At 44.8% G+C, this 13,199-nt stretch overlaps 1 protein-coding gene across 1 annotated transcript in view; it reads right to left on the bottom strand.

Moving 5' to 3' along the window:
• Positions 1–16: 16 nt before the first annotated feature.
• MUC4 (mucin 4, cell surface associated) overlaps positions 17–13,199 on the bottom strand; it is a 70,740-nt gene continuing 57,557 nt past the window's right edge. Inside the window, exons 20-27 of the mRNA XM_006884295.1 lie at positions 11,729–11,910; positions 9,641–9,797; positions 8,708–8,887; positions 8,061–8,134; positions 6,434–6,498; positions 6,116–6,345; positions 1,458–1,620; positions 17–212 (exon numbers count right to left, since the gene is read on the bottom strand). Coding sequence (XP_006884357.1) covers positions 17–212; positions 1,458–1,620; positions 6,116–6,345; positions 6,434–6,498; positions 8,061–8,134; positions 8,708–8,887; positions 9,641–9,797; positions 11,729–11,910 — 1,247 coding nt within the window. The remainder of the gene's footprint in view (positions 213–1,457; positions 1,621–6,115; positions 6,346–6,433; positions 6,499–8,060; positions 8,135–8,707; positions 8,888–9,640; positions 9,798–11,728; positions 11,911–13,199) is intronic.

Here is a 13,199-nt window from a genome sequence, read left to right as displayed (position 1 = left end):
CGTGCGGGGCGAGGCTTCAGCTCTCTGAGTGCAGGGGGTAGGAGTTCTGGATCCCGAAGCAGTTTTTGAAGTGCAAGACCACAAACACCACGACCCCCAGCAGCAGGAGGAGGCTCAAGGCCCCGAACAGGATTCCGAAGAAGGCGCCTAGTTTCATGCTCAAGTGCTCACAGCGATCCCCCCAGGACGTGTAGATGGAGAAGGACACACAGCTGCAGACAGAGAGCGGTTCAGTCAGCAGCTGTAGTCCCGCCCTCAAACCTCCCCAACTCTCCTTCTATGGTGCAGAGAGGCAACCCATCTGTAAGTGCTAGCTAGAGGCCAGAACCAGCCTGAGGACAAACTGGAGTGGCGGCACTGACAAAGCAGTAAAGGGGGGGGCCTTAAAGGCGTGATCATAAGTTCACTTGCAGTCAGGTTCCCGGCCCTGCCCCCGAGAGGAGGGCCCTCCCCTTCAGACTACTGGCCCCGCCTCTGACGGCCGGACACGCCCCCAAACTGATGGCCCCGCCCCAGAGGCCTGGTCCCGCCCTCAGAAAAACCCTTGTGTCCCCGGAGAGCTGACTTGGCTGGGTCCCCGGAGAGCTGGCTTGGTGATATCTGGGCTGGCAGTGGGGACATGGTAGATAGACTCAGGCTGCGCTCTCAGGCTAGACTGGACAAGGCATCCGAGTGAGTCCAGGAGTGCTAATGCCTGCAGAGTTACTGTACTCCCCTCCTGGGGACCCTAAGACTGTGAAGAACAAACTGGGGTCCCAGTTTCAGATTGACCTCTCCTGACTGACTAACACAAGTCTGTTGATTCCTCTCCCGCAAGGAGACAGCGAAGTGCCCATGAAAGAATCAAAATTAGAGGAAAAGGTTAGACAGAAGGGAAAGGTTTCTGGTTTTGGAAGTCAGAACCTACTACTTAACTTCCTTATGCCCTGCGACAGCTTAATTATCACCTCTAAGCTGCATTTTTCTTATCTTAAAAATTCTCCTAATAATATTCACCCTGCAGCTGGTGGCAGGGGTGATAGAGTTCTCATAGAGCCTCTCCTTATGGCAACTCCATAGAACCAGGAGAGATGCCTCATTGTTTGTAAAGCGGGCAGACTGTCATCTTTCCCCTCAGTGAGTTCGAGAGCAAACTTTCTAGTTAGAAGCCCAACACTTAATCCCTCTACGCTACCAGGGTCTCTCGGAGTCAGGAGTCAGCATGGACTTGACAGCAGTGAGCTGGTTGTATAGTTCTCACCAGAATTGTTGCAGTTGTTAGGCGCCATTCTTTGGCATTCACATCTTTCCCAATGTCCCCATTTCTCTAATTGCTATTCCTCAATTACAAAGAGACTCTGCCTACTTTTCACATACTGTGAGGTCTTATGGCATTCCTGGCCCCCTTGAACTGTCCTCTCACTAGCTTGGCTTCCCCCACGCTGTCTGTGTGTATCTTGGCCCCAGACCCCACTCACCTGCAGTGGGGCCCTTCAGGCAGGTGCTGGCATTGGCCTCCGTGATTACAGTATCCCTCACTGCACGGGGACACACAGGAGAAGCCCTTCTGGGGGCTGTAGACCAGAGAGTAGCCCTTGTAGCCCTCACATTTGAGGTAAGTCTCCAACGTGCTCACATTCACTGCCAGGCAAGACACAGGCCAACAATGAAATCAATTGACTAACACCAAAGTAATACCTTTTGAATAAATAATTCCATTTTCAGGGGTCTATTGTTGTGTACTGTTGAATTGGAATCAATTCATAGCTACATCCCACCCCACCCCCCATCCCCCCAGCAGGTTTTCAGAGGCAGTAACTTGCACTAGAGAATATTGTCCATCTTTCTCCCTCAGAGCAGCTGGTGGATTCAAACTGCTTACCCTTGGGTTGGCAGCGCCACTCCTTACCACTAAGCCACCAGAGCTCATGTTCAGGGGTTTGCTTAGGCATAATTTCAAAGTGCACAAAAGTGTCCTGATTAATATAGTTTATGATGGAAAAGAAGAAAAAGTAGGATGGGAGAAAGAGAAAGTTAATATTTAGCAGGAATGGCCTCATTAAACAAGTTACTGAGAGGCGGTGGGAAGGGAGAAAAGGGCAACAAAGAATGACTGGAAACCCTAAGTCTCTGTAAACGTTCATTAAAATTAATTTAAAAAAAGAAATTGAAAAAGTAATAAAACAACTTCAAGCCAAAAAAAACCCAAACAAACAAAAGAAACAAACAAAAAGAAAACCCTCCAACAAGTTATCATATATCTTTACTAAAGGAATATTGTGCAATCGTATAGAAAGTATCTGGTTAAAAACATGTGCTTTGAAGCCATTAAAATGTATATCAGAATTAAAACTCATTTATTATGCAACAGAAAATGCATTATTTAATTCATGTGCTACATTAAAGAGTGAGGTGTCACAAAATATAGTGTGATCACATCTCTGAATAAATGTATAACCTTTTATCCATTGTGGGCATATTTTTTTGAATTAGAGTTGTTATGTGCCATGGTGCTGACTATGACTCATAGTGACCCTATGAATAATAGCTCTGAATCCTGCACTGTCCTGAGTAACTTCCCCATCTCTGACATACCTGCCCCCACCGCCACAGTTACCGAGTCAATCCATTTCATCCAGGGTCTTCTTCTCTTGCACTTACCTTTCACCCTTCCAAGAATGATGTCTCTCTCCAAAGACTGGTCCCTCCTGGCAACATTCCCAAAATATGAGGAATGGAGTCTCAAAATCCTTGCCTCCAAGGAGCAGCCTGGTTTCACCTCCAGGACAGACCTCTTTGTAATACTTTAAAATTATTTAAATATATTACAACATGTTGTTGTTGTTGTCGTTGTGCTGTCAAGTCACTTGTGACTCATAGTGACCCTATGTACAAGAGCCCTAAACCCTGCTCTATCCTATGCCAACCTCACCGTCTCCAACATACTCACTCCCACCGCCTCAATCACATAAGCAATAGAAAGAGAATTGATGTCTTTGAGCTGTGGTGCTGGAGAAGAATGTTGAATATACTATGGACTGCTGGGAGAACAAACAGGTTTGTCCTGGAGAGGGTGAAGCCAGAGTGCTCCTTGGAGTCAAAGACTCTGAAGCTTTGTCTGACATAATTTGGGCATGTTGCAAGAAGGGACTGGTCCTTGGAAAGAGACATCATGTTTGGGAGAGTGGAGGGACAGCACAGGAGAGGAAGACCTTCAATGAGATGGATCAATTCTGTGATTGGTGTGGTAGGAGTGAGTGTGTCAGAGACAGTGAGGTTGGCAAAGGAGAGCAGCATTTAGGGCTCTTGTACATAGGGTTGCTATGAGTTGCAAGCGACTCAATGGCACGTAACAACAACAACAGCAGCAGCAGCAGCAGCAGCAGCAGCAGCAGCATTAAAAACACAATAGTATTTATGATACATAAAAGGAAACATTTGGCTCCAAAGCAGTTTATAAGGTCTAGAAAAAATTTTTAAACATTTATGGAAAAAATCTTGTAAAACATAGACATCAAAATAATTCACTATTTGGAAGATTGGATTTTCTTTTGCATTGCTCCTTTTTGTAGCTTCTGAATTTTCTGCAGTGAGTTTGTGGTTATTTGGAAATGAAATTTAAAAAAAAAACCACAAAAACTAACTGGTTGTGTGGTGTGTGGGAAAATTCTTTAGCTCTTTCAGTTTCCTTATCTTTAAAAGAGAACCATAATAGTACTTACCTTGCTGTGAAATTTAGTGACTATATCCAGTGTATCTGGTATAGTGCTCGAAACACGGTCAGCATACAAACTCAAAACCTCATAGTAATCCACTCACTTTTGACATACAGCAACTTTTCACTGGTTTTTGAGAATAAATCTGCCTAGACAATTTCTCATCTTTCTCCTAAAGAGCTGTGGTGAATTAGACTCACTAGATGTGGTGCTGGAGAAGAGTTTTGAATATACTATGGACTGCCAAGAGAACAATTAGGTCTGTCCTGGAGAGGGTGAAGCTAAGGTGCTCCTTGGAGGCGAGGATTTTAAGACTCTGTCGCACATACTTAGGACATATTTCCAGGAGAGACCAGTCCTTGGAGAAGGACATCATGTTTGGAAGGATGGAGGGTCAGTGTAAGAGAGGAAGACCCTGAATGAGAAAGATTAATACAGTAACTGGGGTAATAGGGACAAGTATGTTGGAGACAGAGAGATTGGCTAAGGATAAAGCATGATTCAGAGCTATTGTGCTTAGAGTGGCTATAAGTTGTAGTTGACTCAAAGGCACATAAGAACAAAAAAGAGCACTAGGCCTATTGGTTAGCAGCACAACATGCTACAGACTGCACCATCAGAGCAAGCACTCAACACACAGTAACTATTATTATAACAAGGAGCTCTGGTGGCCTAATGGATTAAGAGTTGTGCTGCTAACCCAAAGGCAGTGGTTTGAATTCACCGATCACTCCAAGAGAAAAAGATGGGCAATTTCCTCCAGTGTGACTACAGCCTCTGAAAACCCAGAATCAGAGTCTGCTCTGATTCCATGGCAATGAGTTGGGCTTTTTCTATTATTATAATAAAATATATAAAAACATCATTATAAAATATTAAGTAGGAATATAGACGCAACAGAAAAGGGGATTTTTGTTTGTTTTTTTATATAAGGTAGTTTGTTCACACTTAACTAATGAAGAAATTGGCAAACATACAGTACAATTTGATCCTTTTTTTGTTTAAAAATCCCCTTGTATATGTGAAGGCTCTCATGCAAAAAAGGAAGTTCAGAAGGAATTATACAAAATAGAGTTGTTTCTGGGCACTAGGCTTATCCGGGATTCTCTCACTCTCTTCTGTTTGCTAACATGTGTTTTCTAAACTTTCTATAATAAACATATTTATAGAAACAATTGCGGATTTGTCTAGTTTTCTTCAACAGAAACACATAGTGCGGCAGGTAGGTTTGTTGTTTCTTTAACACTTTCTCTCCTTAACCCTTACTGCCCCAAACACACACACACACACACACACACCTTTTGAAAAATTTCACATTGTTGCCCACTGAAGATGGAAGGCTTAACTTGGGTCTAGAAACGTTTGCTTGGCCTAGAATTAAAATAAGACAGCAACTTGTGCTGTATTTGGAAAGATCACTGTCCTGTTCCAGTCAATTAGAATAAGAATCTGCTCAATGGTAGTGGGTTTCCTCCCCCTCTCAGGCCAGCTTAATCATTTACCTCAACCCTCAACCCTGTGTGAGGAGACTCAGGGTCTGTCATTGCTGAGAACCTCTGAAATCACAATACATTTTCCAGATGAGGCTGTTGAGGCAAGAGCCTTGTGCAAGGTCATAAGTTTATCTCTGCTCCTAGGCCAGGCCTCAATCCTTCAACTTAATATCCTCCACCTGGGAAGAGAGGCATTGGGCACTCCTCTGTTTATTTTTATAAACAGTATTTTATGGAGTTGTGATGGCCTACGGGCAAGAAACTGCACTGCAATTCTGAAGGCATAAGGGTTAAGGCCACCAGTTTTTCTGTAGGAGAGAGATGACCAATCTTCTCCCATGATGTTAACTGCCTCTGAAAACCTGCTGGAGGGTGAGCTATGAGTTAGTTCCAACTCTATGGTACACAACAGCATATAGTATTTTAAGAAAATCATTTGCAATGCTATAAAGAGAAGAAAATAATTTGCAGAGTTAGGAAGACCTCACTGGAATAATTGTCCAATGAAACTCTTCTCCCATGGATTGATCATGTAGCATTTTGTGCTCTTGCTCTTCAATCTAATATTCTGTTGGGTAAATTTATCTACAAACCCAACAACAACAACAGCAAAGGTAAAATTTGTTGCATACTATAGGGGGCCCTCCGTAGGGTGCTCTGGTGGCTTAGTGGTAAGAGGTTCCACTGCCAATACAAAGACATGCAGTTCAAATCCACCAGCTGCTCTGCTGCATAAATTCCTGTGTGATTTATTGCCTCTGAAAACCCGCTGGAAGGTCAGCTATGGATTGGTTCTAACTCCACAGTACACAGCAACAGTTTGCATGTGGGGTTTCCTAGGAAGAGGGGCTATGGGCTGAAGATAAATCTGTGACAAGCTTCCTCTGGCTCTGCTCCCCCCACCCTCCGTTTAACTCCTGTATTCACCGAGCTCTAGGCTCCTCACATCTCCTCTGGAGATGGGATAGAAGACCACATCTTTCCGGGGCTCATCACTGCGCCGCAGCCGCAGGGCCTGAGGTAAGAAGGCCTCCACCACAGCGTCCATGAGCTGGTTGTTCAGGAAGTCGATGACAGGGCCCACAGGGCGGTACTGGAACTCAGAGATGACTCGCCAGTGGCGAAGGGAGCTGTCTGACGCTGAAGTGGGGAAATACCTGAGCAGGGCAGTGGACAGTAAGGAAAAATGATGGGGGCAAAGGGAAAGACCAGGGGTTCAGTCAGAGACAGCCCCACCCCATTTACCTTTGCATCACCATGCTGTTCCTGGAAAAGGCTTGCACGATCAGGTTACTCAGTCTGTGTGCCACCTAGGAGGGACAGTGGGGGATGCTGTGCGAGACTCCTCACCAGTCTGATGCACTTATTCATTAAAGCCTGTTTTCTTCTTTAAGAGTGAGCCCTGGACCCCCAGAACCTCCTTCACTCATTGCTGTATTTTTACATCCTAACTTCACTCAGTGATGATGGGTGTGCTTTCCGGCTTAGTAAGTATTTGTTGGTGAGTGAAGGTCTTAAAGTCCTTTGTTCTCACTTCTGCCTTATATTTATTAGAAGGAGGAGAACCTGAGATGAATGGCCTCTACCTTGTCTTCCTAGCAGTCTCTGTTGGACTTGAACTGCCAGAGGGGTTGGGTCTTTGGGTTAGCAGTGCAACTCCCTATGATGGGCTATGCTATCAGAGCTCTATCAGGGTTAGGAGAAATAGTTGTACCAGGTTTTTAGGGTTAGTAATAATTCTTGTGTTAATGGGCCATGTCAAAGTTTAAAGGATAATGCATGTAAAGCACTTACTATAGTGCCAGGAACACCTTAAGTACTCAAAAGAATAGTATTATCTAGAATATTAGTAATATAATATCATAAATTATAATGTAGAATAGCAAATTTTTCTTTTTAAATAATATTAGTAATAAAATATTAGTATAAATTATAATATAATAATGTTCTTGTTGTTGTTATGTGCCTTCGAGTCCCTTGTGACTCATAGCAACCCTATGTACAACAGCCCTAAACCCTGCGCCATCTCTACTATTACTATGGGTTTATTATTGTGTTCTTGGCACCATGCTAAGGGCTTTATCTTGTTGTTGTTATGTGCCATCAAGTTGCCTGTGACTCAAGTGCTTTATATACTACATTATCATTTAACTATTGACACAGTTCATTAATATCTCATTCACTCATTGAGTTGGGGCTGACCTTCCAGCAGGTTTTCAAAGGCTCTAAGTTGTGCAGAAGGGCATTGCCCATCTTTTTCCTGAGGAGCAGCTGGTAGATTCAAACTGCCTGCTTTTGATTTGACAGCTCAACTCCTTATTCACGAGGCCACCAGAGCTAACATAGGTACTACTATTAGCAATAATATAATAATAGTAATTTAATTAAATTAGGCATCTGTTTTTAAGGTCACACCTCTATTAAGTGATAGAGAAGGGAATTGAATGTGGGTGTGTAGGATTCTAGAGTTCACACTCTTAACTATGTTTCATGGTTTACGACTGAGATGTGGACAAGGGCATGCAGCTTAGAGGTCTGCAGTCCTCTTTGAGAACTGAGGAAGGTCTCCAGGAGGTAGTATGTCCCTAGTGTTTCTTTCACATAATACCAAGGAGTACAGAGCTCCAGGGACCCTCAGAGAGGGGCATTGGGGTGACTTGGCCACCCTTTACTCTGCTCATGATGAGTTACTCATTCCAACCCCTTCTGAGGTTCACGTTCTAAGGTTTCCCCAGCCAGCATGCCCTGCGGTGAGAGCTAGATGGATGAATCTGGATGGGTGAGGAAACTGCAGGACACAGCTGATGGCTCAGCCTTAGCCCCGAGGCTGCCGGAACCACTGCCCCTGCCCAGCCTGGCCTGCAACACTGACCGATGCATTGACGTCTGCAGTAGTGGCATTTTGTTCTTCACTGAGCAAGAGCTCGATGATTCTGACGGGAAACTCTGGAGAAAGAAAAAGCAAATTCATAAGCACATCATGGATTTCCCCAGCCTCTCCCTCAGATTCCAGTCCAGGGAGACTATGTCTCATTGTTCAAGAGGTCACTGCAGGAATAAGGAGATGCGGTCATGCTTCCTGGCCACCCTAGCACTTATGCTGTGACTCTCATCTCCTGGGGCGGCAGTGTCTGTCATGCCATCCTCAGCAAAATGAACAAGACAGAAGTTCAAGTCTTGACAGCTGCTACCACCAGCTCCTGTAGCCTACAGTTTGTTATCAGTGGTCCAAATAATTTTCATGCATGGCTGACAATTCAGAAGTAGAAGTTCAAGTTCACCTAGAGGGGCCCTAGAAGAAAAGCCTAATGATCTACCTCTGAACAACCAGCCATTGGAAATACTGTGGAACCCATGGGTCACCAGGAGGTAGAGCTGACTCCACTGTAGCTGGTGTGAGAGGAATTTAGAGTTCAGCACCATGAATCCGAGGCTTTAAACCGGACTCATACTTTCCCCATCTTTCTCAAAGGTAAGAGAAGTGTGACAATAAATATGGTGGGGGGCATTTTGTTGTACCTCGAATGACGGTAGGGGTGAAATTGTTTCCAGCCAGGAAGCAACGGTTGTCTGTGAAGGCTGGGGGGCATAAGCAGGTGGGCTTGCAGTCTTCAGTCTTGGCGATGTAGCAGTGGCCATGGTTGTAGCAGTAATTGACAGGGCAGGACTTGTTCTGACAGTGGATAGTATACTCCTGAGCTGCAGAGGGAGCGGGTGGTCAGCCACACCAGAGGGGAATGAGGGATGGCGGCTCCAGCCCATGCAAAGCTGCTCATTGAAAAAACCAAAAAAAAACCCCACAAACCACCTCCCTTCTTTCTCCCACACCCACTCAATGTAATTCCGTTTGTGGGCTACTCTAAACCCTAAATTATCCTTTGCTCTTTCTCCAGACATTTTACTACCTGCTAACCTATTTTCTTCTTCCAAGTAGCTTTTCTCCAAGTGTGCAGAAGTGTTTACGACTCTTCACATCAGGAAATGACCCAGGAGCTGGTGGGAGGAGGACCTACCAGCCTGGTCTCCTCACTCCCTTACTTCTATCTCCTTTTCTGCCTTGATAACCTGTGATTCAACCCATCTAGCTCCCCACAGAAGACAAAGCAGTCTCTAGATTTTATTTGAGAAGCCTGGGAGGGGGAGCTGAAAGGAAATTGAGGCACTCCAGCTACCCAACCTCTGTGGCAGCCTAGGCTGACTTCTAAGATGTGGAAACCCCTGAGCCTAAGGGCTCACCTCGCCTCTGGCTCAGTGGCCCTGCAGGATAGCCCCTCCTCAGTCTTTTTGTCCTGGCTTTTCTTCAGCAATCCTATCATCCTTTCCCAAGCCCTTCTTATCAGCCACCTGTATTGAACATTCTAGAGATATGCTAGGAGCAGGTTTGTTTTTTTGGCTGTCCTGGGCCCTGAAGATGATATGATCCCTGGAAGCTGGGCCCTGTGCACAGCTCACCTGCACAGTGATGCCCATCCCCAGTCATGTCTGGGGGGCAGGCCCCGCAGCCCGTCTCCGCAGTGCAGTGTACACCCGGGAAGCACTGCTCACAGGGGTCCCTGCGGCGTTCACACTTGGGACCAAAGGTGCCCTCGTCACACTTGCAGTCAGCCACCTGGAATGGACAGGGAAGCTGGTCACTGGGCCTGCAGGGGACTGAGCCCCAAGAGCTCAGAGCTGCTGAGTGTTCAGCCACCTGGAATGGACAGGGGAGGTGGCCTCTGGGCTTATAGGAGACTGAGTGGGTGTCCTGCTACTGACCCTCTGGGTCCTTGTCTCAGCTCAGTCAGCACGCATGGAGCACTTCCAACAAGCCCTGGACCTGCAAGTCCCTGCGTCATAGGACACACAGCCCTCTGCCATTCAGACTCCCTGAGCCATTCTTTGCCCACACTCCCTCTGTCTGGCTCGGGCATCAGGGCTTCAGTCATCTTCTCTATCTCTTGATAACTGTTCCACTCATATTAGATCTTCTTTGCCTGAAATCCTTTCTAGAGTAAGACAGAATCTACATTCATATAAATACACACACACACACACACACACACACACACACACACACACACAGAGACATACCTACATATGTATCCTACTATCTTTAGAAAAGAAATCCCATTTAAGCTATAATTTTCTCACTCGACCCCAGTCTTTTCTGTCTCACCCCAGTTCTTGTTGATTCTCAAGTGAAGATACAGAATCCCAGGGCACGCAGAACAGGGAAAACCCCCTGGGAACAGTCGACAGGGAGAATCTCAGCATATCCCCATATTCATCTTTCTTTTTTTAAAAAAAATTTTATTTTCCTACTGAACTAAGTTTGGAACTCACCCTAAAATGGAATCTTCCGGCCCTTAGATTTCTACTTCCAAAAAGGAAAATTTTGGGAAATTTAGATTAATACGTTGATTTTAACTTCTATCAGTCCTATGCTGTATTTTTTCCCTTTTCTTCTCCACAGCATTTCCTACTTTTACCGTTTTCTTTATTTTTTTTTTTTTTTTTTACTTTTACAATTTTCAAGTAGCAATGCTCTGCTCATGCATCAGGGGGGTTGTGTGTTGTTGGAGCTGTTAGGCTTTTGCCAACCAAACACTTTCCTTCTTGGCTCCTCATTTGTAATCAATAAACAAAGGCCGATGGGACAGGATTTGTGCTTAGGCCAAATGTATTGTCTAGAAATTTGAATAGAGAATGATTTCCTCCAAACTAGAAAAGAGATGCTGCTCTTAGCTGGAGGAGGGCAGGAAAAAGAGAATGAAATCTATTTGGGGGGTCAAAAGTCAGAAGGGATCTGCAGCTCTCTTCCTGACATCTTGAAGGTCCAACAGAAATGGTCAGGTGGGGCTTCTAGGCAGATGGGACTGAACTGGTGTCTGAGGAAGGCAGTGCCAAAGCAGTAGACCGCCTCCCTAGGCTTCTCTTGATGGACCCCATGTAGACACACGCCCCAGAGACACATGGTCAACTTTCTGCCCTGCACCTCAGCGCTGTGCACTGGGTAGGACCCCTGAACTGTGGAGCTTAGAACAATCAGGGAGTTCTAAGAATGACTGGAAGTTCCCTTCCAGCTTGATACAAAGGGACGTGGAGGTAAAAATAAGGTTCAGCTATAAATCAGAAAGTTATATTTCTCACTGGAAGCAGGTGTGGCATCCACTTCCTAAACAACATGCCTCTGGAAACTATGAACTTCGATAAATGACGATAGTTATAGAAAGGCTTCACTCCTTTTGTTCCTAGGGTTGCTATGAGTTGTACTCGACTCGACAGCAATCAACAACATATTTCTCACACCAGAGAGTGTGTGCCTGAGATGAGGATCCTCTCTATTCTCTCCCTACAGCCATGCCCTACCTCCAACACACTCATTACCCAGGAAAGGCTGAGTTACAGAATCTTTTCCATCGTTATTTTTTCCCCCTAAAATAGAAATCTCCAGAATTCGGCTTTCTACTCCTAAAAGCAGATATTTTGGGAAGGCTAGAGTAATTGATTGATATTTGGTTTTTTATATTCTGAGAGCTTCCCCTTCCTCCCAGTACTCACCTGGAGGGAAGAGTTGCTCACCCTCGTGGTCTGGTTGTACACACACTGGCTCTTTGCGCTACAGAAGCAGGCCACAGGGTCGAGGTGCAATGCAGCTGACAAGTCATTCTTGGTATTTCTTGCTAGAATCTCTAGACTGAATGGTTCCAGTGACGTTGGTGTCCACCGCAGTGTGCCGTTCTCTGCCCCAGGCAAGACAAGAACAATGGGAGTCAGAAAATCTTTGCTCTACCACTGGAGCTGGTTATATGCTAATTTAATATGCTGACTGCAGATGCTGGACTTACCATAGTCCTGCTCAGGCCACCCCCAGATCTCATCAGGTGTTTCCTTGAGCAAGACTGTCTTTTTAGCGTGATCCTAGACCCAGCTTATTGCTTATAGGATGGAATTAAACAGAGGAGAAGATAGATCCCCTGAAGAGGCAACTTTGCCTCAGCCTGAATTATGAGTGTGTGTGTGTGTTTGTGTGTGTAACTCATATAAAATCAGTATATGTAATCCACCTATAATCGGTATATAATATACACCCACTCTCTATGTAATTAATATATTTTTAAATACATATTCTGTATATAGATACACTAGATAGACTTATAGGTGTATAGACATATTATTTGCTGTTATGTACTGTCTAGTTGGAGCCAATCCATAGCTGACCCTCTGATCAGCTAATTGCTACTGAGCAGCTGATGGGATTCGAACTGCATGCCTTTGGGATTACAGTACAGCTTCTTGCCATTAGGCCACCAGAGCTCACCATATATACATATCTGCCCTTTAAATTAAGCCATAGGGAACTCTGGTGGCCTAGTGGATAGAAAGCATCATTGCCAACCTGAAGGCAGGCATTTCAAATCCACCCACTGTTCCAAGGCAGAAAGATGGACAATCTCCTCGTGTGTGATTTAGAGCCTCTGAAAACCTCCTGGAGGGTCAGCTGTGGGTCAGTTCCAACTTGATGGGAATTAACAACCATCAAACCGATATTACACATCTAAAGAAAATTGTAAAGCTTCCTTAAAATAGCAATTTGAAAGGAATTACTATCAGGGAGTAGATGAGAATACTCTGGGCATGTTATGAGAAGGAGCCAAGCCTTGGAAGAGGATATCATGCTTGGAAAGGTAGGCTGTCAGAGAAGGAGGCCATCTCCTCCATGAGATACACTGACGCAGTGACTACAACAATGGGCTTAAGCAGAGTGGAGCTGGTGCAGATGGTGCAGGATTGGGTAAGATTTTAATCTGTTGTATGTACATAGGGTCACGTTGAGCTTGAGTTGAGAGTACGACATCTAATAACAATATCAACAGCATCACGCTTCTTTTTTTTTTAAGAAGGAAATATCCCATTTATTAAAGCAACAAAAATAATAAAATATGTAAAATTAAAATGCCTCTGGAAACTATGAACTTTGATAGATGTCAATAGTTATAGAAAGGCTTCAGGCCTTTTGTTCATAAGGTCA

This window comes from Elephantulus edwardii, unplaced genomic scaffold (genome assembly GCF_000299155.1).
Source record: "Elephantulus edwardii isolate Elephantulus edwardi_28Jun2011 unplaced genomic scaffold, EleEdw1.0 scaffold00032, whole genome shotgun sequence".
Lineage (NCBI taxonomy): Eukaryota > Metazoa > Chordata > Mammalia > Macroscelidea > Macroscelididae > Elephantulus > Elephantulus edwardii.
This window is presented reverse-complemented; position numbering and strand designations above follow the sequence as displayed.